This window comes from Bombina bombina, chromosome 2 (assembly GCF_027579735.1).
Source record: "Bombina bombina isolate aBomBom1 chromosome 2, aBomBom1.pri, whole genome shotgun sequence".
Taxonomy (NCBI): Eukaryota; Metazoa; Chordata; class Amphibia; order Anura; family Bombinatoridae; genus Bombina; species Bombina bombina.
The window spans coordinates 639,593,904-639,619,878 of NC_069500.1; the positions used below are offsets into that span (position 1 = coordinate 639,593,904).

General features: G+C 41.5%; 1 protein-coding gene across 2 annotated transcripts in view; it reads right to left on the reverse strand.

Annotated features, from left to right (window-relative positions):
• Window positions 1-25,975, reverse strand: part of TTC39B (tetratricopeptide repeat domain 39B) — a 427,267-nt gene that overhangs the window by 117,526 nt on the left and 283,766 nt on the right. For both annotated transcript variants that reach the window (XM_053702578.1, XM_053702579.1), the window contains 2 exons: window positions 14,758-14,889; window positions 13,771-13,847 (listed from right to left, as the gene is read on the reverse strand). In XM_053702578.1, coding sequence (XP_053558553.1) covers window positions 13,771-13,847; window positions 14,758-14,889 — 209 coding nt within the window. The remainder of the gene's footprint in view (window positions 1-13,770; window positions 13,848-14,757; window positions 14,890-25,975) is intronic.

Below are 25,975 nucleotides of genomic sequence, written 5' to 3' on the forward strand. Positions count from 1 at the left end.
GCACGATTAATCGCATATGCGATTTAAAACCGCGATTAATCGCTGCGATTTTAAAACCACGAGGAGTCGCGATTTTTTCCTACATAAAAAATTCCTTTAGAAGTGGCTGTAATGCATTCATTTATTTGTGATTTCTTGCTCCATCTAGTGGTTGCTTTTAGCACACATTTGTAAAATGGCTCTGTTACTTTCCCTTTCTGTTCTGAGAAGCAGCCGATCAATCTAGAAATCTAAAAGCAGAGCCCATGCAGGAATGAAGAGCAGAGAAAGCCACTTACTTATATTTCCCCATAGGGACGTCTGCAGTCGGAAACTTAGGGTATGTAAACATTATGGAACCTCCCACACAATCTCATGCTCTCTGAGAAACAGATTAAATCCATAGCAGATGCATTTAACCCCACAGCTCCCAAAAAGGCTAAAACTGCAGTCCCCTCTGCTATTAGCTGCTGGGTTAACTTAACTGCATCTACAATGTATTTTATATCAGCAAGGCACAGCATTTCTGAAAGGAGCAGCCCCCCACCCCTACTGCTATATGCCTATAATGGATTCCTGGACAGAAGCAGGGCTCATTTTCAGTCAAATTAAAATGTTTAAAAAAGAAGAAAAAAAATATAATACACACATATATATATATATATATATATATATATATATATATATATATATATATATATATATATACACACACACACATATATATATATATATATATATATATATATATACACACATATATGTGTATGTGTGTGTGTCTTACACTGCTTCATTTGTTAATCACACCACTGTCCACAGTTAGAATGACTGTCCAAATACAAATTATGCTTACCTGATAATTTCATTTCCATTGTGGGGAGGAGAATCCAGGGTTTCATTCATTACTGTTGGGAATTAAGAACCTGGCCACCAAGAGGAGGCAAAGACAACCCAGCCAAAGTCTTAAATACCTCCCCCACTTCCCTCATCGCCCAGTCATTCTGCCGAGGGAACAAGGAACAGTAGGAGAAATATCAGGGTATAAATGGTGCCAGAAGATGATTAAATTTAGGTCCGCCCATCAGAGATACGGGCGGGAGCCGTGGACTCTCCTCCCCACGATGGAAATTAAATTATCAGGCAAGCATAAATTATGTTTTCCATCTAAAGGGGAGGAGAGTCCAAGGCTTCATTCATTACTGTTGGGAAACATATACCCAAGCTTAGAGGACACTGAATGAAACCGGGAATATAAAAGGTAGACCCCAATCTGAGGGCACTACAGCCTGCAAAAGCAAAAATGTCAAATTTGTAAAACTTTGTAAAAGTCTTGAAGGCCGAAGACGAAGCCACAGCTCTAGTTGAATGAGCCGTGATCCTCTGAGGAGGCTTATGTCCCGCTATCTCATACGCCAAGCAAATCAAGCTCCTCAACCAAAAGGACAAAGAGGCAGAAGAGGTTTTCTGCCCCCTTGTGCTTCCTTGAATACACCACAAAAAGAGATGTAGACTGTCTGAAATCCTTTGTAGCCTTAAGATAGAACTTTAAGGCATGAACCACATCCAGGTTATGAAGTAACCTCTCCTTAGAAGAAGAAGGGTTAGGACACAAAGAAGGAACCACTATTTCCTGATTGATGTTACGGAAGAAATCCGAAAGCAGTGTGAAGCACAGCCTTATCCACATGAAAAACCAGTTAAGGATGCTCACATTGCAAGGCAGCCAGTTCAGATACCCAGATCTTAATGTCAATGGAAGGAATGCATAGGCTCAAACGGAATCTTCTACAATACCTCAAGGACCAAGTTTAAGCTCCATGGGGGAGCAGACTGTCTAAAGACAGGCCTGATTTTAGACAGAGCTTGATCAAATGATTGGATGTCAGGGAGCTCAGCGAGTCTCCTATGCAACAAGACTGATAATGCCAAAATCTGTCCTTTTAAGGAACTGGCGGCAAGACCCTTCTCCATACTTTCTTGGATATAGGACAGAATCCTGGATACCTTCACCTTATGCCAAGGATATCCATGCTTCTCACACCAGGACAAGCAAGTCCTCCACACCTTATGGTAGTTGCGACAAGTGACTGGCTTCCTTGCCTGAATTAGACTATCAATCACGCTTTCAGAAAAGCCTCTCTTGGCCAAGACTAGGCGTTCAATCTCCACACAGTCAGCCTCAGAGAATTGAGATTTTGATGTTGAAAAGGACCCTGTTCCAGCAGATCCCTGCGACAGGGTAACCTCCACGGCGGAGAGGATGACATCCCCATGAGATCCGCAAATCACGTCCTCCGCGGCCACAATGGAGCAATCAGAATGGCCAAAGCTCGCTCCTGTTTTATGCGTGCCACTACACGAGGTAGAAATAGTAACAGTGGAAAAATGTAAGCTAGGCTGAACCCCCAAGGCATCGTTAAGGCATCTATCAGCTCTGCCTGGGGATCCCTGGACCTCAATCGCATCAGTGTAGCTTGCAATTAAGTCTGGACACCATGAGATCTATCTCCGGCGATCCCCACCTGAGACAAATCTCCACAAACACTTTGGGGTGAAGAGACCATTCCCCCGGATGGAAGGATTGCCTGCTGAGAAAGTCTGCTTCCCAGTTGTCCACACCTGGAGTGTGAATCGCTGAGAGCGAGCAGCTGTGGGATTCCGTCCACTCCAAGAACAGAGACACCTCCCTCATGGCTAGGGAGCTCCTTGTACCCCCTGATGGTTGATGTAAGCCACCAAGGTAATGTTGTCGGTCTGGAATCTGATGAAGCCAAACGACCCCAGAGGAGACCATGCCTTCAGAGCATTGTAGATTGCTCGGAGTTCCAGAATATTTATCGGAAGGAGAGAATACTCCCGGGACCATTTTCCTTGTGCCATCCTGGCACCCCAAACAGCTCCCCATCCTGCCAGACTCTGGTCCGTGGTCACAAACTCCCAGTACGGTCTCAAGGAGGATATCCCCATGGACAGTTGCTCCAGACGGATCCAACAAGAGAGGGAGATCAGAGTCTGAGCATCCATGGATATCTGCTGTGATAGATCTGAATGATCGGCATTCCACTGTCGCAACATGTACAATTGAAGAGGTCTGAGATGAAACCTGGTGAATGGAATGACGTCTATACTGGAAATCATGAGTTCGATCACCTCCATACACTGATCCACCGAGGAGCTTGAAGAGGACACAATCTTCCTGCGTCAATGGTCTGTGAGAAATATTTCCATGGACATAGAGTCTATAATCGTGCCCAGGAACTCCACCCTGTTGCTGGAAACCAGGGAACTCTTTCCTGAGTTGATCTTACAACCATGAGATTGGAGCAAAAGACGAAGAGCCCTCGAATGATCCTCTGCGAGGCTGAACAACGGCACCTGGACTAGGTTGTCGTCCAGATAGGGCGCCAGAGAAATGTCTCTGGATCTGGCCACTACAAGTAGCGCCCCCAGAACCTTCATGAAGACTCTCGGGGCCATCGCCAGACCAAAGGGAAGGGCCACAAACTTGTTGGTCCAGAAACGCAAATCTTAGGAACTTGAAGTGGTCCCTGTGAATTGGCACATGAAGGTAAGCATCCTTCAAGTCTATAGTTGTCATGAACTGTCCCTCTTGAACTAGGGGCAGAATAGATCTGATTGCTTCCATTTTAAACGATGGAACACTCAGAAACTTGGTTAAACACTTTAGTTCCAGAATCGGGCGGAACGTCCCCACTTTCTTTGGAACCACAGATTTGAATAGTACCCTAGACCCCTTTCTGCTTGGGGTACTGGTACGATAACACAGAGAGAGGAGAGATCCCTCACACACTCTAGAAAGGACTCTCTCTTTTCTGGTCTTGAAGACAGGTTTGACAGGAGGAATCTGCCCCTGGGTGGATGGGATCTGAACCCTATCCTGTAACCCTGGGCGACAACTTCCAGAACCCAAGGGTCCTGAACGTCCTGCAACCATGCTTCTGAGAAGAGAGATAATCTGCCCTCTACTTGGTCCGGAGACCGGTCGGGGGCCGCCCCCTCATGCCGATTTTGTATCGGCAGGCTTCTTGCTCTGCTTAGACTTGTTCCAGGAATGAGCTGGCTTCCAAGTTCCCTTGGACTGGTCCGCTTCTGCGGTGGGCTGCTGGGCGTTGTCCGCACGAAAGGGACGAAAAGTAGATCCTTTAGGCTTAGCCTTCTTATCCAGCGGTAGGAAAGCTCCCTTGCCTCCCGTAACCGTAGATATGATCGAATCCAATACTGGGCAGAACAGAATCTTTGCCTCAAGCAGAATCTACACCATGTAAAAGGAACATGGTCCTTCAAGTGTGACAGGTTAGTAGCCTTGCTCCTGACATGGACTTGAGTGAAGAAAGCAGGCATCGAAACTCGTCAACGCGGATTGCTTGTGGAGCTGTTAATATGAGTCGGGATGGTTTGGCAGAAATACTCTCCCTGCATCTCCGGACTCTAACTTTCGCCCAGGCTCTCACTGAGAGGCTAACAGGACTACTTAAAACTCCAGTCCCAACGCAAAGAGTACTACACTCTATAAAGAGACTACTCAACTCTTCGCACTTCGCTGCCATCCTTCTGTGACGAAAGGCAAAGAATGACTGGGGGATGAGGGAAGTGGGGGTTGTATTTAAGCCTTTGGCTGGGTTGTCTTTGCCTCCTCCTAGTGGCCAGGTTCTTAATTCCCAACAGTAATGAATGAAGCTGTGGACTCTCCTCCACTTTAGATGGAAAAAAAAAAAAAGCTAAGATTACAAAAAATAAAAAATTGCTAACAATACAGAAAATAAAAAAAATAAATTACCAAAGTTTACAAAATTAAACCTAATCCCTATGAAAATAAAAAAGCCCCCCAAAATAAAAACAACCCCTAATCTAATGCTAAACTGCCAGTAGCCCTTAAAAGGGCTTTTTGCAGGACATTGCCCCAAGATAAACAGCTCTTTTACATAAAAAATACACAAAATCCCCCCCTAACAGTAAAAACCCCCACCCACCAAACCCCCACAATAAAAAAACCTAACACTAAAAAACCTAAACTACCCATTGCCCTGAAAAGGGTATTTGTTGGACATTGCCCTTAAAAGGGCATTTAGCTCCTTTACAAAATACCCTCCCTAATCTAAATTAAAAAAAAAAAAAAAACTAAGTCTAACCCCCAGGTTTGTACTCACCGTTCCTGAAGTCCGGCGGAGAAGGTCCTGTCCCATGCGGTGAAGTCTTCATCCAAGTGGCAACTTCTTTCTTCTTCCAGGAACAATCCGGCGTGGAGCTGAAGACAGATGACCGTGGAGCTGAAGATCGGCGAGCCATGGAGCGTGGAGGTTCCTCTTCGTACGATCGCCGCCGTACACTAGATAGTGAATTCAAGGTATGTGATTAAAGATAGTGTCTCTTGAATTCCTATTGGCTAATTTGATTCTTCAAAATCAAATCAGCCAATAGGATGAGAGCTACTCAAATCCTATTGGCTTCTCAAATCAGCCAATAGGGTGACAGCTACTGAAATTCTATTGGCTGATTTGAATAGCCAATAGAATTTCAGTAGCTCTCATCCTATTGGCTGATTTGAACAGCCAATAGGATTTGAGTAGCATTCATCCTATTGGCAGATTTGAATTTGAAGAATCAAATCAGCAATTAGGAATTCAAGGGACGCCATCTTTAATCGTACAAAGAAGATCCTCCACACTCGTACAAAGAGGATCATCCACGCTCCATGGCTCCGCGGTCGCCAGTCTTTAATTCCAAGGTCACCGGTCTTCAGCTGCGCAGTCATCAGCTCCGCTCCACGCCGGATTGTTCCTGGAAGAAGAAAGAAGAAGTCGTCGCTTGGAAGAAGACTTCACCGCATGGGACAAGACCTTCTCCGCCGGACTTCAGGAACGGTGAGTACCAACCTGGGGGTTAGACTTAGGTTTTATTTTTTTTTATTTAGATTAGGGTGGGCATTTTGTAAAAGAGCTAAATGCCAGTTTTGAAGGGCAATGCCCAACAAATGTCCTTTTAAGGGAAATGGGTAGTTTAGGTTTTTTTTTATTTGGGGGGGGTTTGGTGGGTGGGGTGCTTTACTGTTAGGGGGGATTTTTTGTGTATTTTTAATGTAAAAGAACTGTTTATCAAGGGGCAATGCCCTGCAAAAAGCCCTTTTAAGGGCTACTGGTAGTTTATTCTTAGAGTAGGGGGTGTTTTTATTTTGGGGGGCTTTTTTATTTTCATATGGATTAGGTTTAATTTTTTTAAATTTGATAATTTTGTTTTTTTTATTTTCTGTAATTTTAGATTAATTTAAATTTAGGTTTAATTTTTTAATTTTTGGGGATTAGATTTAGGGTTTTTTAATATATATATTTTTTTTTAAATTAGGGATGGGCAGCAAAAGAGCCCATATAAATGCCCTTTTCAGGGCAATGGATACTTTTTTTTTATTTTAGATTAGGAATGGGCAGCAAAAGAGCTTAATGCCCTCTTAAGGGCAATGCCCATACAAATGCCCTTTTCAGGGCAATGGATAGTTTAGATTTTTTAGTGTTAGGTTTATTTTGGGGGGTTTGGTGGGTTTGTGGGTTTTACTGTTAGGGGGACTTAGAATTTTTTGTAACTGCAAAAGAGCTGCTTAACTTAGTGCAATGCCCTACAAAAAACATAATTTATGCTTACCTGATAAATTTATTTCTCTTGTAGTGTATCCAGTCCACGGATCATCCATTACTTGTGGGATATTCTCCTTCCCAACAGGAAGTTGCAAGAGGATCACCCACAGCAGAGCTGCTATATAGCTCCTCCCCTCACTGCCATATCCAGTCATTCGACCGAAACAAGACGAGAAAGGAGAAACCATAGGGTGCAGTGGTGACTGTATTAAAATTTAGACCTGCCTTAAAAGGACAGGGGCGGGCCGTGGACTGGATACACTACAAGAGAAATAAATTTATCAGGTAAGCATAAATTATGTTTTCTCTTGTTAAGTGTATCCAGTCCACGGATCATCCATTACTTGTGGGATACCAATACCAAAGCTAAAGTACACGGATGAAGGGAGGGACAAGGCAGGTACTTAAACAGAAGGAACCACTGCCTGTAGAACCTTTCTCCCAAAAACAGCCTCCGAAGAAGCAAAAGTGTAAAATTTGTAAAATTTTGAAAAGGTGTGAAGCGAAGACCAAGTCGCAGCCTTGCAAATCTGTTCAACAGAGGCCTCATTTTTAAAGGCCCAGGTGGAAGCCACAGCTCTAGTAGAATGAGCTGTAATCCTTTCAGGGGGCTGCTGTCCAGCAGTCTCATAGGCTAAGCTTATTATGCTCCGAAGCCAAAAGGAGAGAGAGGTTGCCAAAGCTTTTTGACCTCTCCTCTGTCCAGAGTAAACGACAAACAGGGCAGATGTTTGACGAAAATCTTTAGTAGCCTGTAAGTAAAACTTCAAGGCACGGACTACGTCCAGATTATGCAAAAGACGTTCCTTCTTTGAAGAAAGATTAGGACACAATGATGGAACAACAATCTCTTGATTGATATTCCTGTTAGAAACCACCTTAGGTAAAAACCCAGGTTTGGTACGCAGAACTACCTTGTCTGAATGAAAAATCAGATAAGGAGAATCACAATGTAAGGCAGATAACTCAGAGACTCTTCGAGCCGAGGAAATAGCCATCAAAAACAGAACTTTCCAAGATAAAAGTTTAATATCAATGGAATGAAGGGGTTCAAACGGAACTCCCTGAAGAACTTTAAGAACCAAGTTTAAGCTCCACAGGGGAGCAACAGTTTTAAACACAGGCTTAATCCTAACAAAAGCCTGACAAAATGCCTGGACGTCTGGAACTTCTGCCAGACGCTTGTGCAAAAGGACAGAGCAGAGATCTGTCCTTTTAAAGAACTAGCTGATAAGCCTTTGTCCAAACCCTCTTGGAGAAAGGACAATATCCTAGGAATCCTAACCTTACTCCATGAGTAATTCTTGGATTCACACCAATAAAGATATTTACACCATATCTTATGGTAGATTTTCCTGGTGACAGGCTTCCGAGCCTGTATTAAGGTATCAATGACTGACTCGGAGAAGCCACACCTTGATAGAATCAAGCGTTCAATCTCCATGCAGTCAGTCTCAGAGAAAGTAGATTTGGATGATTGAAAGGACCTTGTATTAGAAGGTCCTGCCTCAGAGGCAGAGTCCATGGTGGAAGAGATGACATGTCCACTAGGTCTGCATAACAGGTCCTGCGTGGCCACGCAGGCGCTATCAGAATCACTGATGCTCTCTCCTGTTTGATTTTGGCAATCAGTCGAGGGAGCAGAGGAAACGGTGGAAACACATAGGCCAGGTTGAAGAACCAAGGAGCTGCTAGAGCATCTATCAGCGTTGCTCCCGGGTCCCTGGACCTGGATCCGTAACAAGGAAGCTTGGCGTTCTGGCGAGATGCCATGAGATCCAGTTCTGGTTTGCCCCAACGATGGACCAGTTGAGCAAACACCTCGGGATGGAGTTCCCACTCCCCCGGATGAAAAGTCTGACGACTTAGAAAATCCGCCTCCCAGTTCTCTACGCCTGGGATGTGGATCGCTGATAGGTGGCAAGAGTGAGACTCTGCCCAGCGAACTATCTTTGAGACTTCTAACATCGCTAGGGAACTCCTGGTTCCCCCTTGATGGTTGATGTAAGCCACAGTCGTGATGTTGTCCGACTGAAATCTGATGAACCTCAGTGTTGCTAACTGAGGCCAAGCTAAAAGAGCATTGAATATTGCTCTTAACTCCAGAATATCCACGATCACTGAGCCTTCAGGGAGTTCCAGACTGCGCCCCAACCTAGAAGGCTGGCATCTGTTGTTACAATCATCCAATCTGGCCTGCGAAAGGTCATACCCTTGGACAGATGGACCCGAGAAAGCCACCAGAGAAGAGAATCTCTGGTCTCTTGATCCAGATTTAGTAGAGGGGACAAATCTGAGTAATCCCCATTCCACTGACTTAGCATGCATAATTGCAGCGGTCTGAGATGCAGGCGCGCGAAAGGCACTTTGTCCATTGCCGCTACCATTAAGCTGATTACTTCCATGCACTGAGCCACTGACGGGCGTGGAATGGAATGAAGGACACGGCAAGCATTTAGAAGTTTTGATAACCTGGACTCCGTCAGGTAAATTTTCATTTCTACAGAATCTATAAGTGTCCCTAGGAAGGAGACTCTTGTGAGTGGTGATGGAGAACTCTTTTCCACGTTCACTTTCCACCCATGCGACCTCAGAAATGCCAGAACTATCTCTGTATGAGACTTGGCAATTTGAAAGCTTGACACCTGTATCAGGATGTCGTCTAGATACGGAGCCACCGCTATGCCTCGCGGTCTTAGAACCGCCAGAAGTGAGCCCAGAACCTTTGTAAAAATTCTCGGGGCAGTGGCCAACCCGAAGGGAAGATCTACAAATTGGTAATGCCCGTCTAGAAAGGCAAACCTTAGGAACCGATGATGATCTTTATTAATCGGTATGTGAAGGTAGGCATCCTTTAAGTCCACTGTGGTCATGTACTGACCCTCTTGGATCATGGGTAGGATGGTCCGAATAGTTTCCATTTTGAATGATGGAACTCTGAGGAATTTGTTTAAGATCTTTAGATCCAAGATTGGTCTGAAGGTTCCCTCTTTCTTGGGAACCACAAACAGATTTGAATAAAATCCCAGTCCTTGTTCCGTCCGCGGAACTGGATGGATCACTCCCATTACTAGGAGGTCTTGCACACAGCTTAGGAATGCCTCTTTCTTTATCTGGTTTGATGATAACCTTGAAAGATGAAATCTCCCTTGTGGAGGAGAAGCTTTGAAGTCCAGAAGATATCCCTGAGATATGATCTCCAACGCCCAGGGATCCTGAACATCTCTTGCCCACGCCTGGGCGAAGAGAGAAAGTCTGCCCCCCACTAGATCCGTTTACGGATAGGGGGCCGTTCCTTCATGCTGTCTTGGGGGCAGCAGCAGGCTTCCTGGCCTGCTTGCCCTTGTTCAAGGACTGGTTAGGTTTCCAGGCCTGTCTGGAATGAGCAACAGTTCCCTCTTGTTTTGAAGCGGAGGAAGTTGATGCTGCTCCTGCCTTGACATTTCGAAAGGCACGAAAATTAGACTGTTTGGCCTTTGATTTGGCCCTGTCCTGAGGAAGGGTATGACCCTTGCCTCCAGTAATGTCAGCAATAATTTCCTTCAAGCCAGGCCCGAATAAGGTCTGCCCCTTGAAAGGAATGTTGAGTAATTTAGACTTTGAAGTAACGTCAGCTGACCAGGATTTAAGCCATAGCGCCCTACGCGCCTGGTTGGCGAATCCGGAATTCTTAGCCGTTAGTTTAGTCAAATGAACAATGGCATCAGAAACAAATGAGTTAGCTAGCTTAAGCGTTCTAAGCTTGTCAATAATTTCATTCAATGGAGCTGTCTGGATGGCCTCTTCCAGGGCCTCAAACCAGAATGCCGCCGCAGCAGTGACAGGCGCAATGCATGCAAGGGGCTGTTAAATAAAACCTTGTTGAATAAACATTTTCTTAAGGTAACCCTCCAATTTTTTTATCCATTGGATCTGAAAAAGCACAACTGTCCTCAACCGGGATAGTGGTACGCTTTGCTAAAGTAGAAACTGCTCCCTCCGCCTTAGGGACCGTCTGCCATAAGTCCTGTGTAGTGGCGTCTATTAGAAACGTTTTTCTAAATATAGGAGGTGGGGAAAAGGGCACACCGGGTCTATCCCACTCCTTGCTAATAATTTCTGTAAGCCTTTTAGGTATAGGAAAAACGTCAGTACACACCGGCACCGCATAGTATCTATCCAGCCTACACAATTTCTCTGGAATTGCAACTGTGTTACAGTCATTCAGAGCAGCTAATACCTCCCCAAGCAATACATGGAGGTTCTCAAGCTTAAATTTAAAATTAGAAATCTCTGAATCAGGTTTCCCCGAGTCAGAGATGTCACCCACAGACTTAAGCTCTCCGTCCTCATGTTCTGCATACTGTGAGGCAGTATCAGACATGGCTCTAACAGCATTTGCGCGCTCTGTATCTCTCCTAACCCCAGAGCTATCGCGCTTGCCTCTTAATTCAGGCAATCTAGATAATACCTCTGACAGGGTATTATTCATGATTGCAGCCATGTCCTGCAAGGTAATCGCTATGGGCGTCCCTGATGTAATTGGCGCCATATTGGCGTGCGTCCCCTGAGCGGGAGGCGAAGGGTCTGACACGTGGGGAGAGTTAGTCGGCATAACTTCCTCCTCGACAGAACCCTCTGGTGATAATCCTTTTATAGATAAAGACTGATCTTTACTGTTTAAGGTGAAATCAATACATTTAGTACACATTCTCCTATGGGGCTCCACCATGGCTTTCAAACATAATGAACAAGTAGGTTCCTCTGTGTCAGACATGTTTAAACAGACTAGCAATGAGACTAGCAAGCTTGGAAAACACTTTAAAACAAGTTTACAAGCAATATAAAAAACGTTACTGCGCCTTTAAGAAACACAAATTTTCCCAAATTTTGAAATAACAGTGAAAAAATGCAGTTACACTAACGAAATTTTTACAGTGTATGTAATAAGTTAGCAGAGCATTGCACCCACTTGCAAATGGATGATTAACCCCTTAATACCAAAAACAGAATAACAAATGACAAAAACGTTTTTTAAACAGTCACAACAACTGCCACAGCTCTACTGTGGCTTTTTACCTCCCTCAATACGACTTTTGAAGCCTTTTGAGCCCTTCAGAGAAGTCCTGGATCATGCAGGAAGAAGCTGGATGTCTGTGTCTGTAATTTTTGCTGTGCAAAAAAAACGCCAAAATAGGCCCCTCCCACTCATATAACAACAGTGGGAAGCCTCAGGGAACTGTTTCTAGGCAAAATTCAAGCCAGCCATGTGGAAAAAACTAGGCCCCAATAAGTTTTATCACCAAACATATGTAAAAAACGATTAAACATGCCAGCAAACGTTTTAAAATACACTTTTATAAGAGTATGTATCTCTATTAATAAGCCTGATACCAGTCGCTATCACTGCATTTAAGGCTTTACTTACATTACTTCGGTATCAGCAGCATTTTCTAGCAAATTCCATCCCTAGAAAAATATTTTAACTGCACATACTTTATTGCAGGAAAACCTGCACGCTATTCCCCCTCTGAAGTTACCTCACTCCTCAGAATATGTGAGAACAGCAAAGGATCTTAGTTACTTCTGCTAAGATCATAGAAAACGCAGGCAGATTCTTCTTCTAAATACTGCCTGAGATAAACAGTACACTCCGGTACCATTTAAAAATAAACTTTTGATTGAAGATATAAACTAAGTATAAAACACCACAGTCCTCTTACGACCTCCATCTTAGTTGAGAGTTGCAAGAGAATGACTGGATATGGCAGTGAGGGGAGGAGCTATATAGCAGCTCTGCTGTGGGTGATACTCTTGCAACTTCCTGTTGGAAAGGAGAATATCCCACAAGTAATGGATGATCCGTGGACTGGATACACTTAACAAGAGAAAAGCCCTTTTAAGGGCTATTGGTAGTTCCGCATTAGATTAGGGGGTGTTTTTATTTTTTAGAGGGCCTTTTTAATTTTCAAAGGGATTAGGTTTAATTTTTGATAATGTTTATTTTTTTCTGTCGTTCAACTAGTCCAGTAATAATTTGAGCAATGCAGTACTGCACAGAGGTGGCCTTTCACAGCTACAGTTAACTTTTTATCAAGTGGGCTCATTCAATACGCTACTCTGTAAAGGTGACTTCAAGCATCCTTAAAGCTTCCTCTGGGAAAAAGTGTTAAAGTCAAAATGACACTAACATGATTTAATAAGAGCATGCAATTTTACACAACTTTCCAATTTACTTCTGTAATGATATTTACCTTGCTCTATTTGTATCTTTTGTTTAAAACCCTACCTGGCTCAGTAGCAGCAGTGCATTGCCGGGAGATAGCTGCTGATTGGTGGCTGCACATATATGCCTCGTCATTGGTTCACCCAATGTGTTCAGATAGCTTCCAGTAGCGCATTGCTGCTCATTCAACAAAGTATACCTTTGATAATATCATTGCAGTGGAAAGTGGATTAAAATGGCATGCTGTTCTTGAACTAGCAATGTTAAAAAAAACACAACTAAAGAAGGGAAGAGATTCTTAAAGGCAGAAAATGGAGAGAAAAAAACACACACAATGTTCAATCTAAAGGGACAGTTTGCACCAGATTTTGATTTGTTTAGAAAATTAGATAATCCTTTATTACCCATTCCCCAGTTTTGCATATTCAGCACGGTTATATTAATACACTTTTTATCTATGTGATTACTTTGTATCTAAGCCTCTTCAAACTGCCCCCTTATTTCAGTTCTTTTGACAGACTTGCATTTCAGCCAATCAGTGCTGACTCCTAGGTAACTCCATGGGAGTGAGCACAATGTTTAAAATTGCATGCCCTATCTAAAACAGGAAAGTTTAATTTTGACTAGACTGCGCCTTTAAAATTAAACCATGTAAGTATTTCCACTGTGTACAAATACGAAAAAACAACAACCAATGTCTTATTTGTAGAACCTAATTCTGGGCGTTTTATAAATGGAAGCTTTATAGAGGGGGGCAAAACAATTGCAGCAATATTTTAAACATCAGGAGAAATAATAAACAAAATTACATTTAAAAGAAAGAATTTAGGGCTGTAACCAATTAGCATAAAATAATATAAATTGTGTGTTTATATTAGTTATGTATAAAATGTATGTAAAAGGTGTGTTGGAACCAAATTAAATGTCAATATTTATTACCTTCAGAAAGATTATCCCCTGCTTGCTTGGATACTAGACTTGATAAAGACTCAACCACTGTGTTTCTTTTCCTAAACCTGCAACAACATCATTGAGAAAGAGTATTTAAATAGTACACACAAATAACCTTTATAATTAAATGAAATACTCCTACACAACACAGCATTAATTAAATAGTGTGAGCATTGCTAGATTCAGTGAATTCCAAGTAGTTTCCCACATTCTTAATATATATATATATATATATATATATATATATATATATATATATATATATATATATATATATATACATATACACACACACACACACACACACACACATACATACACACTAAAATGGGTTGGCTAAATTTGACTGATTTCCAGATGCAGGTTGGAGATTTATTCAAATATAAAATAACGGAGGGAGTAACTGCTAGTATTAATGTAGCACAAAGCATTCTTCCTATTTTAACTGCAAATGATCTTATCATATGCCACTACATAACATCGATGAAACACTGATACTGTATACCTAGAATAATAGTCTCTTAAAGGCCATAAAATGTATTGATCAAAGACATTGCAAGAAACCCAAAATATTTATTTTATGATTGGGACAGAGCATACAATTTAAAACAACTTTACAATTTAGGTCTATTATCAAAATTTGGGAATTCTCTTAGTATTCTTTGTTGACGGAGCAGCAATGCACTACTTGGATCTAGCTGAACACATCTGGTGAACCAATGACAAGAGGCGTATATATACACAATCACCAATCAGCAGCTCCCAGTAGTGCATAGCTGCTATTAAGCTTACCTGGGTGCACTCTTTAAGAAATAACACCAAGAGAAGGAAGCAAATTAGATAATATAAATAAATTGGAAAGTTGTTTAAAACTGCATGCTCTATCTGCATTATCATACAAAAAAATTAAAAATATAAGCAAGATATGTTTAACATTATTTTTATTTAATTATGTTTTATTACAAATTGCCATACCTCTGACATGTCTGCAAAGCATCCTTCATTGTACTAATTCCCATCTGGATATCCTGTGGCTCAAAGGTCATTGCTGCCTGCATAACTAAGATGGTACTGTATCCGAGAGCATGATATGCGCTGTCTTTTGCCCTAAAAAAAAATATGCAAATAAATATACATAACTTGTAATACTATGTATTGTCAAGTCTAACTGTAATATGTAGTATTACTCCAGACTAAGTTTCACAGAGCAAGTCCCATTCTCCTGTATTGATCGCATAGTCAATTGTATTGTACCTAATACTCCACGTATTATGTATTCTGAAAAGTATGAATATTTATAACAAAACAAAACATATTGACTGCGTACTGAAAGCTGTGATGGTGGGCGATGTTTTGCAAAAAAAAATGAGAAATAACACTTTATGGATCAGAAACTATAAATATATATTTACTGGCTTCAAGCATTTTCTGAAAAATATTTACTTTCATTCACACTTAAAGGGGAATTTTTTAATTTAATATAAAATGCTAAATTACATTACATCATTTTATTACATGAATGGTCACTGGTAACTATGGATTTAACCCCACAAAGGAGTTACACACAGATAATCTTGGACAACAGGGATGCTTTCAAGCTGGCCCCAATTAGAACGTGGATGGAGTTTGGAGGCTACGTGGGTACAGTAGGTGCGAGCATTCGGATGCTGTATTAGTATCTAAATGCTGAAAGCCGCTGCTTGTAGAGTTCAGCTCTTTTCGGGGCCGGATTTCTTCTTGTGAAAGTGCAACACAAAGATCTGGATTTCTACAGATGTGTGTTCTACGTTCACAAGAAGGAATCCGGCTCCAAAAAGAGCCGGACATCATGAGCAGCCGCCTTTTTCCCATGCCTAGTATTCCGTCCCCGACTGACTCTCCTGCTGTGCTCCTGCTCAGGAATAGCAGTAATGTACTGTGACTCCTATGCAGGGGATTCAACACAGAATCAACAGTGAGCTTTAGGACAATAATAAAATACTCTAACTTTATTGCAGTAGAATGCCCCTTTAACCATTTTGTAAAATCATAAGATTTTATAGTAAACAGTTATTTTAATTTAACAATATAAATATGGGAACCCTTGTCTGGGTAAACCACATAGAACATTCCGTATTATGGAAAAAGGATCTACATGGCTTATGATGATATAAAGTGCCCACTTTTCAAATACAAAAAAATGTATGTAAGAGAATTGGAACCATTAAATTGTGCTTTTTACAATAACAAATGACTAATGTGTGTTTTCTACTCAGTGGTGCTTAGGGCAAAACAAAAACTTAAATATTGCAGCCCTAACTTAGCAAAGCCATTATGGAAAATACAATACTACATGCTACTGGTTGTCACTTCAGGCACGTGCCAATGCTGTTATTGAAGGGCCGCTCTTTAGTTGTAAAATGAGCTGCTCAAATAGAAGTTTAACAGGAAGAAGCACAATTATTAATACAAAGCAACATAATCTTCACAGACTGGTACAACAGGCTTGCGAGAAGAATACCATTGATAGAAATAACTTATTAGGACACAATATTTTGATGAATGACCAACTTGAATATTTAGGGCTCAATTCCTAAACTAAAAAAACCCTCACCATTATAGATAGAAATGTTCAGCTTATCTTATAAGGTACTATTTCTGTATAGTAAGTGTTAGAGCGGTGCGCGCTTGCAGCCTTTTTTTTCTCGGAGCCGGGTTTCTTCTTGTGAAATGGAAACACAGTAAGCTCTGTGCAAATCCAGATCTAAGTGTGTTGCACTTTTACAAGAAGAAATCTGGCTCTGAAAAAAGCCAAAGGCTGCGAGCAACCGCCTTCAACATTCGGCAGCTAATAAAAGTTACCAAGTGCAATTCCTTAGTGATTGTCTCTCTTTCATACAGCATACTAGGGAACTCCACTTAAAGGGACAGTAAAGTAAAAATGAAACGTTCATGATTCAGATAGAGCATGCCATTTTAAACAACTTTCCAATTTACTTCTGTTATCACAATTGCTTTGTTCTCTTGGTATCTATTACTGAAGAGTAAAACTAGGTAGGCTCATAAGAGCTCAGGAGTGTGCATGTGTCTATAGTACTCAATGGCAGCAGTGTTTTGTAACATTGTATAACAAAGCTACAAATAATGTTGCAATACACTACTGCCATTGAGTACTATAGACACATGCACACTCCTGAGCTCTTATGAGCCTACCTAGTTTTACTCTTCAGTAAAAGATACCAAAAGAACAAAGCAATTATGATAACAGAAGTAAATTGGAAAGTTGTTTAAAAGTGCATGGTCAATCTGAATCATGAATGTTTCATTTTGACTTTACTGTCCCTTTCCTGAGATACACATTTCCCAAGGTAAAAATTGCATTAAAACAACCCCTGAGGGGCCTCGTAATAATGACAAGGCATCTTATAGAATCTCACCAGACCGAGACTCTAAAGAATTGGGCCCTTAAGTTTCAGTATACAACAACTGGGGACTTGGTTGCTAGTAGATTGAGTGTCCATCTTTATGCTCTTTAAACAGCTCCAAATTTCTTTCAGCTCTGAGTATAATTTAAAGCACCGGGAATAATGTTCTTCTTATGCCTACGTATGATACTAAACCTTTGTACTATTATAATTTATTTTTATTATTATATAACTGGATTTGCACTAATGGTTTGAGGTTAACTGCATTCCCTATCTGCTTGTTTACAGCTAGCTTTTATGTAATTTGAGGATTTGGTTTCAATGACTCATTGTTTACTGCAGGGGTGGGCAAGAGGTAGATCGTGGTCTAACAGTGAATTGTGAGGTGACCTCCTGGAAGATTTCAAAAGTCTGCATAATAAGAGAAACATTTCTCACACATCTAGATTCTGAGTGAAGAGCCTCGCCACCGTAGATGTATGAGAAATGTTTCTCTTATGCAGACTTTTGAAATCGGCTATGAGTCTATGACGGCAGTATGTGTACTTCAGCATGCGCAACGCGGCTGTAGCTGAGCTCGCTGCCCCAGCTTTGGTTACTGCCTGTCCCAAACTCTCCTACTTTTTGTCTCAAAAGCGGTCAGTCCATAGTACAGACTCTTCATGCGCCAGGCTGAGATGCTGCAAGGTATCCCCTGGGTTTGGCAGTTCCAGGTCCTGTTCTGTCTAATATTCTGCTGCTACTTTCTAGTTCTGTCCTCTGTTACTTCTCACCAGGCTCTGCTGGGTGAATGGTCTGGTGTTGTTTTATTTCCCAGGGTCTGTTACTCCCCTCAGGTTCTTTTAATTACTCTGTACCAGGCTTTGATGCTGCTCTCTAATACTTTCGCTGACATACTAATATTAGCTATACTCTGTGCTAGTTTCTGCAGCTTTCTGTCCCCAGAATTTGTTGTCACCAAATTGTGCAGGTGAGAGCTGTTGCTGCTATACCAGTCTCTGGTTGCTGTGTAAGGCAGTGCAGAGCCTTCAGCTAGTAGCAGACGGATGGAGAGCAGCCAACAGGACCTGCCCCCTAATCAACCCGACATGGCGTCCAGCCAATAAAATTACTTTTTAGAATGAGTCTATGATTGGCTGAGAATAGTTTATTGTCATCATTGTACCTGAGCTGTGGGTTTCCCATGTGTTCCAGACTTGACTACTCCGCTAGCCCTAGACTCGAGTCGTCTTAATTGTGAGACTACTTATTCATACGCAGGCGCGGTACACAGATAAGGTTGCTTGATGGTCCTAGTGCGACGTAAAAAGAGCTCTCACAGTCAGTAAAGAGCGCGGCTGATTTTTAAAGCTGTATTATTTGTGGCAAAAATACAATTTTCAGCAAGCAGGTCCTATTTGAGGCAAAAATGCAATTTTCAGCCAGCAGATCCTATTTTTCCAAAAATACTATTTTCAGCCAATTTTTAGTTAGGTGACTTTGCCTTACAAAAGTCTGCCCACACCTGGATTACTGTATAGGGAATGTCCATATTTAAGCTTCCACATCACTTGCAGGGACATGAAAGGGCTCACTTGTTCCCTAGGATGCAGGTGATTACTGTGTGGCATTACTTGTTCCCATAGGATGCACAGAGGTGGGGCCCCCACAATACATTGAAGGACATTATCTGGAAGCAGATATCTTCCTCTTTCAAATGAGTGGTCTTGAGTCTGTTAAGTTGTCATTCAACTGATGTAACTATGACAAATACCTCACTGCATTGGGGAGTATTACACATATAAATAAGGCCTTATTCTCCCTTACCACAGAAATAGAACATATGACCTCCATTAAAATAGCTGTCCAGTGATCATCAAAGTAAGCCATATTTTAAGTGTAAAAATCAAAGTTAGTGCTACAACAAAACATTAATTGTGAATACAACCTAATTTCTTTTTCAAGATACAATGAGTCAACGGATTTCATCCTTACTTATGGGATATTACCTCCTGGTCAGCAGGAGGAGGCAAAGAGCACCACAGCAGAGCTGTATAAATAGCTCCTCCCTTCCCTCCCAACCCAGTCAGTCATTCTCTTTGCCTGTGTTAGTAAGATAGGAGATGGCAAAGTGAGGTGTTAGTTTAGTTTCTTCAATCAAGTGTTTATTATTTTTAAAGTAGTGCCACTGAGTGCTACTTTGTGCCAGGGTGTAGCCTAGACCAGATCAGTCTCTTTAGTAAAAAGAGAAGCATTTGGTGGCTTTAAAGCAATAGGAACTGATGGGACATAATTCTCACTGCGCCTTCTATACATGTTTGCTGCCCTAAATACAGATAGCCTAAGCATTTTTAACTCAGGCTTATCTTAGTCCACAGGGCTATGGGAGGGAGAGGACCTCTGAAAACCTGCTGGACTGCCATGCTGTTGCACAGCTTTCAAGGTAAGTGCTGACTATTATTTCTAGGTCTGAAACAACAAGAGAAGATTCAGGACAGAGGGAGTTTAGCACTTTACTGGGACAATTATCTCTTTTATTGTATAAAGGAGGATTATATGGCAGCGTGGTAATGGCAGGCACTGGGGCTCAGGAGTGTGGCTTCTGAGGACATTTACTCTGAACGGACAATAGGGTTCAAGTTTTTATGCCCATTATACAGAGAGGGTTAATCAGAATGAAGTCTCTTAAGCCGTTCACTATAGGATGTAGATCTTTAATGTAAGGCTCCTTGTTAAACTTTTTGTCCGGTATTACATTGTACCGAAAGGGGTCTGTTAACTCCCGTTAGTCGCATCTGATTTGATTCAGTGATTACTATCAGTAAATATGGCGACCGAGAGAGTGTGTATGTTACGTCCACGAAGGGCGGGGTTATTTTGGCGCCCTTTTTTTCTCAGCGACGCAGTAGTAATGGCTATATGCTGACTGTGTTTCCACGCACATGAGAGGCGGAGCTTGAGGCCGTCTTTGGCTGCATACGTTTCCTGAATAATTTTTTTGATACAGTACTCCTCCCCTCTGTGTGTCCGGATAGCATTGTAATTGCGCTCCGGATTTGTTTCAAACAGCACACAGAATGACTATGTGGTGAATGAATATTAGGGTACCTCAACAAGCTTCTCTGAGATTAACTTTGATGTTTATGCAGAAAACAATTTGAGAGCACGCAATACAAACAGTGTCAGGTTTTTTTCAGAGTTACATTTGATCTTAAAGAGTATGGTATGGCTGTTAAGTGAACAAAGTACACAAGAACGAGTTCCTTTTGTCCTTAAAGAGACAGCATTATGTGAAAAAAATTTATAACAATAAAATGACATTTTATCCTTATAAGGCTTTGTGCCGTTTGGGAGTCCCTTGACTATGGTCAATTTATGCCACATTTCTCCTGTAGTGCCCCATATATTGTTATGGCCCACATGCAGTGCTCTGCGTATCCTCTAATATACCAATGGGAGTTACCTTTCTCATTACTTGAGGATTTATTTTTAATCAAACAGCGCACAGAACTAAGAAAATGTAATGTGTCAGTTTGAAATCCTTTTGGATGATCAGCAGCGCTTCACAAGTTCATATTACATGCATACATATCTGTAATGACTGTTTATTTAGCAGCATGATTGAGTCAGTGGTTACCATCATCAAATACCTCTCTATTGCTGACTGCGAGGATTATTTGGGAGTGATTCCTTTGCATCACTTAAAATAAAGTTCCTGGCCCACATGCGGTGCTCTGTGTTTCCTTGCACTTTTTATACGGAATTGTGGACACAAGATATGGTTGCTTTAATGTACATAAAAAGGTCTATTTCCAGCAAGGTTAACCTGCTCATTGGATATTTTCGGTCACAGAAATAGGATAATTTAAAGTGACAATGCCTTTTTTTGTGTGTGAATTTTTATTAAAACATTACACTTTTTTGGGGGGAATTTTCTCCTTTTATAATAGCTTGCTGGGGCTCTTCATACAAGCTAACAGGATAGAAAACTCAGAGTCACGGGTTCCAAACTGTTTGGGAGTATGTTGACAATGATCTCCTTATCCCACAAACCTATAGTGTTCACAACATGTTTGGGCACACATGCAGTGCCCTGCGCTTCCTATTATACTCCATCTGGAGTTTTTCTTTACATATCATGCATTCCATGTTTTTCCCTCATGGAATCTATCCATTCTAGAGGAGTTATTTTCACTATTAGGTGTAATCTATCCTAGTGCATCCTATGGGTTATACACATTGGAGAAGTCTGCATTCCCTATACTTAGAGGATTTTCCCATAACCAACATAGCTAAAGAGACATCACCTAGGGTGAATGGCGTAATTTCCAACTTAGCTAAGAGATCTACTATTTTTTCCAGTGAATAGTTAGATTCTCAAGGGTTATCTGGATAAATATTGGGAAAGGGGAGTACTCCAGGGCTTCCAATGGTATCCAGCGGTGTATTTTATTACCGTCTTTACTGTGACGGTATGTCGGGTTGATGCTTTTAAATCAGAAACTCATCTGACTAAGATCCAGGATAGGATAAACACTGTCATTGTCCAGTTCCTTTATTTCAATTTCTTTCGTTGAAGTTTTTAAAATGGGAGCGTAGGTTTTAGGTTTCTCTGCCTCAGCTCTCTGAGCCTTATGGTTAGTGCCTTGTTTACAGATTTAGATCTACGTCTAAATTTTTAACGATTCATTCAAGAAGACCTTGTAGAACCTGGCTTGATGAAGATTATTTCTTCTGAATGTATTTAAAAAAAAAAAAAGTTTCAGGAATTCACAGTGGACTGGTTTCTGTTTTCAAGATTCTCTGCAGACCAGTTAAAAGAAAGAGAGGCATTCTTACTTTGTGTAGGAGACCTTCTTTCCGAGGGAGTGCTTGGCCTGTTTTTCCGATACAGGAGCAGGATTTTTGTTTAAGTCTGTTTGTAGTTCCCAAAGTGGAGGAAACATTCAGACCTATCTTAGTCTTTGTGACTCTGAACAAGTTCTTGCAGTTCCTTCTTTCAGGATGGAAACTTTCGTGCTATCCTTCCTTGGATCCAGGAGGGTCGATTTATGAGGACAATAGATCTAAAGGATGAATGTCCTCATGTTATTATCTACAGAGATCATCACTAGTTCTTTGTGGTTTGTTTTCCTTGGCCAACGCTTCCTTTTGGGTTGGTCATGGCTATCAGGATTTTCACAAAGTCTCTGGGGTTTCGGCTGGCGATTCTAAGAACGCAGGGCATTGCGGAGGCGTTTTATCTGGACAACATTTTTCTCCAGGCGTCATCTTGTTAGCAAACTAGTTCCCAGACTGACATTGTGTTTACCTTCCTAAGAAAGGGGTACCCTTCTGGGTAATCTAATCGACTATACTCATAAAAAAAAATTCTGACAAGAAGTCAGAAAGTCAAGGATTCTGTATACATGTCGAGCACTTCAGTCCTCTCTTCAGCCGTCAGTGTTTCAGTGCCTGGAGGTAATCGGAATGATGGTGGCGGCATTGATCATCATACCGTTGGCTCGATTTTCAATTCAGGCCTCTGCAACTAAACATGCTCAGGCAGTGGAATGGAAACTATGCAAATTTTGTCTCCTCGAATAATTCTAGATCAGGAGTCGAGGGACTCTCTTCTATGGTGGTTGTCGCCGGACCATTTTTCCCAGGCATGTTTTTCACAGACCTTCAGGGACCTTCAGGGGTGATTGTGACAACGGATGCCGGTATATTAGGAAGGGGAGTAGTCTGGAACTCCTTGAGGGCTCAGGGAGTATGGACTCAAGCAGAATCTCTCCTTCCCGTTAACATCCTAGAGTTGAGGGCAATATTCCATGCACTTCAGGTCTTGGCTCAGTTGGTTGCAGACAAATTCTTCAGAGTCCTGTCAGACAGCATAACGACAGTGGCTTACATCTATCATCCTGGAGGAACAAGGATTTCCTTTGCGATAACCACAGTGGCAAAAATAACCAGTGGGCGGAGGCTTACTCTTGCCATCTGTCGGCGATCTATAACCCAGGTGTGGACAACTGGGAGGCTGATTTTCTGAGCAGACAGACCTTTCATCCTGGAGAGTGGGAACTCCATCCAGAAACATTTTCAAACCTGATTCTCAGATGGGGTCGTCCAGAGTTGGATTTTATGGCGTCTCGTCCGAATGCCAACCTTCCGAGATACGGGTCCAGATCCAGGCCCGAGCTGATAGATGCCTTAGCATGGTCTTTCAGGCTAACATATGTCTTCCCTCCGTTTGCTCTTGTTCCCCGGATGATTGCTCGAGTCAAACAGGAGAGAGCATCGGTGATCCTCTTTGTCCTTGCGTGGCCTCATGTGATTTGGTATGCTGTTCTGGTGGACATGTCATCTCGACCACCGTGGCGGCTTCCATTGAGGAAGGATCTTCTTATTCAGGGTCCCTTCCATCTTTCAAATCTAGTTTCTCTGCAGCTGACTGCTTGGAGATTGAACGCTTAATTTATTGAAGCAAGGTTTTTTCTGTACACAGCCAGCTGTAGTAGCCTGATGGTTAGCTTAGCTGTCTAGCAAGTGGAAGATTTGCAGTTTGAAACCAGCTACATTTTTCCATGAAATATCTTTACTGGTGTGAATCAAGTTAGGATTCCCAGTTTTTTTTGTCTTTTCTCCAAGAAGGATTGGAGAAGGTGTTATCAGCAGGTTCCTTAAAGGGACAGGTTTCTGCTTGATCTATTTTGTTACATAAGCGTTTGGCAGATGTTACAGATGTGCAATCTTTTTGTCAGGCTCTGACTAGAATCAGACCTGTGTTTAGACCAATTGCTCCTCCTGGAGTTTGAATTTAGTTCTTAGAGTTCTCAAGGGGTTTTGTTTGAACCTATGCATTCCGTAGAAAGTTTTATTTCTGTTTGCTATTTCTTCTGATAGAAGAAGTATCTGAGCTTTCGGCATTACAATATAATTCCCATTACCTTATTTTTCATTTGGATAAGGTGGTGTTACGTCTAAACCTGGGTTTCTCCCTAAGGTTGTTTCGAACAAGAATATTAATCAGGAGATTGTCGTTCCTTCTTTGGGTCCTAATCCCTCTTCTCAGAAAGACCGTCTGTTACACAATTTAGATGTGGTTCGTGCTTTAAAGTTCTACTTCCAAGCGACTAAGGGTTTTCGACAATAGTCTTCTTTGTTTGTTATTTTTTCAGGGAGACGTAGGGGTCAGAAGGCTATGGCTACCTCTGTCTTTTTGGCTAAAGAGTGTCATCCGTTTTGCATATGAGCCTGTTAGACAGCCGCCTCCTGAACGGATTACAGCTCATTATACTTGGACTGTTACTTCCTCATGGGCATTCAACAATGATGCTTCTGTTGAACAGATTTGCAAGGCTGCGACTTGGTCGTCTCTTCACACTTTTTCCCAATTTTTTAATTTGATACCTTGCCTCAACTGAGGCTGTTTTTTGGAGGAAAGTTCTTCAAGCAGTGGTGCCTTCCGTTTAGGTTCCCTGTCTTGTCCCTCCAGTTTCATCCGTGTACCATAGCTTTGGTATTGTATCCCATAAGGTAGCATGAAATCCGTGGACTCATCGTATCTTGAAAAAGAAAAGGAAATTTATGCTTACCTGATAAATTTATTTATTTTTCGATACGATGAGTCCACGGCCTGCCCTGTTCTATGAGACCGGTTATTACATTTTTGTTAAACTTCAGACACCTCTGCACCTTGGCTTTTCCTTTCTCTTCCTAACTTCGGTCGAATGGGTTGGGAGGGAAGGGAGGAGCTATTTATACAGCTCTGCTGTGGTGCTCTTTGCCTCCTCCTGCTGACTAGGAAGTGATATCCCATAAGTAAGGATGAAATCCGTGGACTCATCGCATCGAAAAAAAGAAATAAATTTATCAGGTAAGCATAAATTTCCTTTTTTCACCCTCACACTTATTTTGACCTAAAACCCACGAGAAGAGCGACAGCAGGTTTATAAATACAGAGCACATTTAAATGTATACACAGTTGCCTCTACATAAGTTTTTCTCTACAAGCTAACAAAATGTCAATAGTTTCCGATTTCTTCTTTAAGAAATTGTAATTGAAGCAAAAACAATTGTCATTTAAAGGCGTTAAGTGGGACCTAAAACGCACATTTTTTTATTCATGTAGAGTATAATTTGTTCTCTTGATATTCTTGGTTGGAAAGCAGGTAGGAAGGCTTAGAAGAGCACAGTTTTATAAGACTGCTTTTAACCAGGTTAAAAATGGTGTGTGTGTATATATATATATATATATACATATATACATATATACATATATACATATATACATATATATACATACATACATACACACACACACACACACACAGGTAGCCCTCAGTTTACACTGGGGTTAGGTTCCAGAAGGAATGGTTGTAAATCGAAACCGTTGTAAATTGAAACCCAGTTTATAATGTAAGTCACTGGGAAGTGAGGGAGATAGGTTCCAGGCCCCTCTCAAAATTGTCATAAGTAACACCTAATACATTATTTTAAAAGCATTGGAATGAAAACTTTAAATGCTAGACAGCATTATAAACCTAATAGAATAATCACACAACACAGAATATATAATTAAACTAAGTTAAATGAACAAAAACATTTGCTAAACAGCATTATAAACCTGATAAAATGATCACACAACACAGACTTCATTTGCATTTTTCTGCAAACCGTTCTTTCTATGCATTCCAATCTGGACTGAGTAATAGACAGAAAGATCTTGCTCCTTTGAAATCTGCTTGATAGTTCAGATCTGGTTAAACTGATTCATTTCAGCTTGCTTGGCTTTGCTGCAACACAAGCGGACAGCTCTACCTACTGGC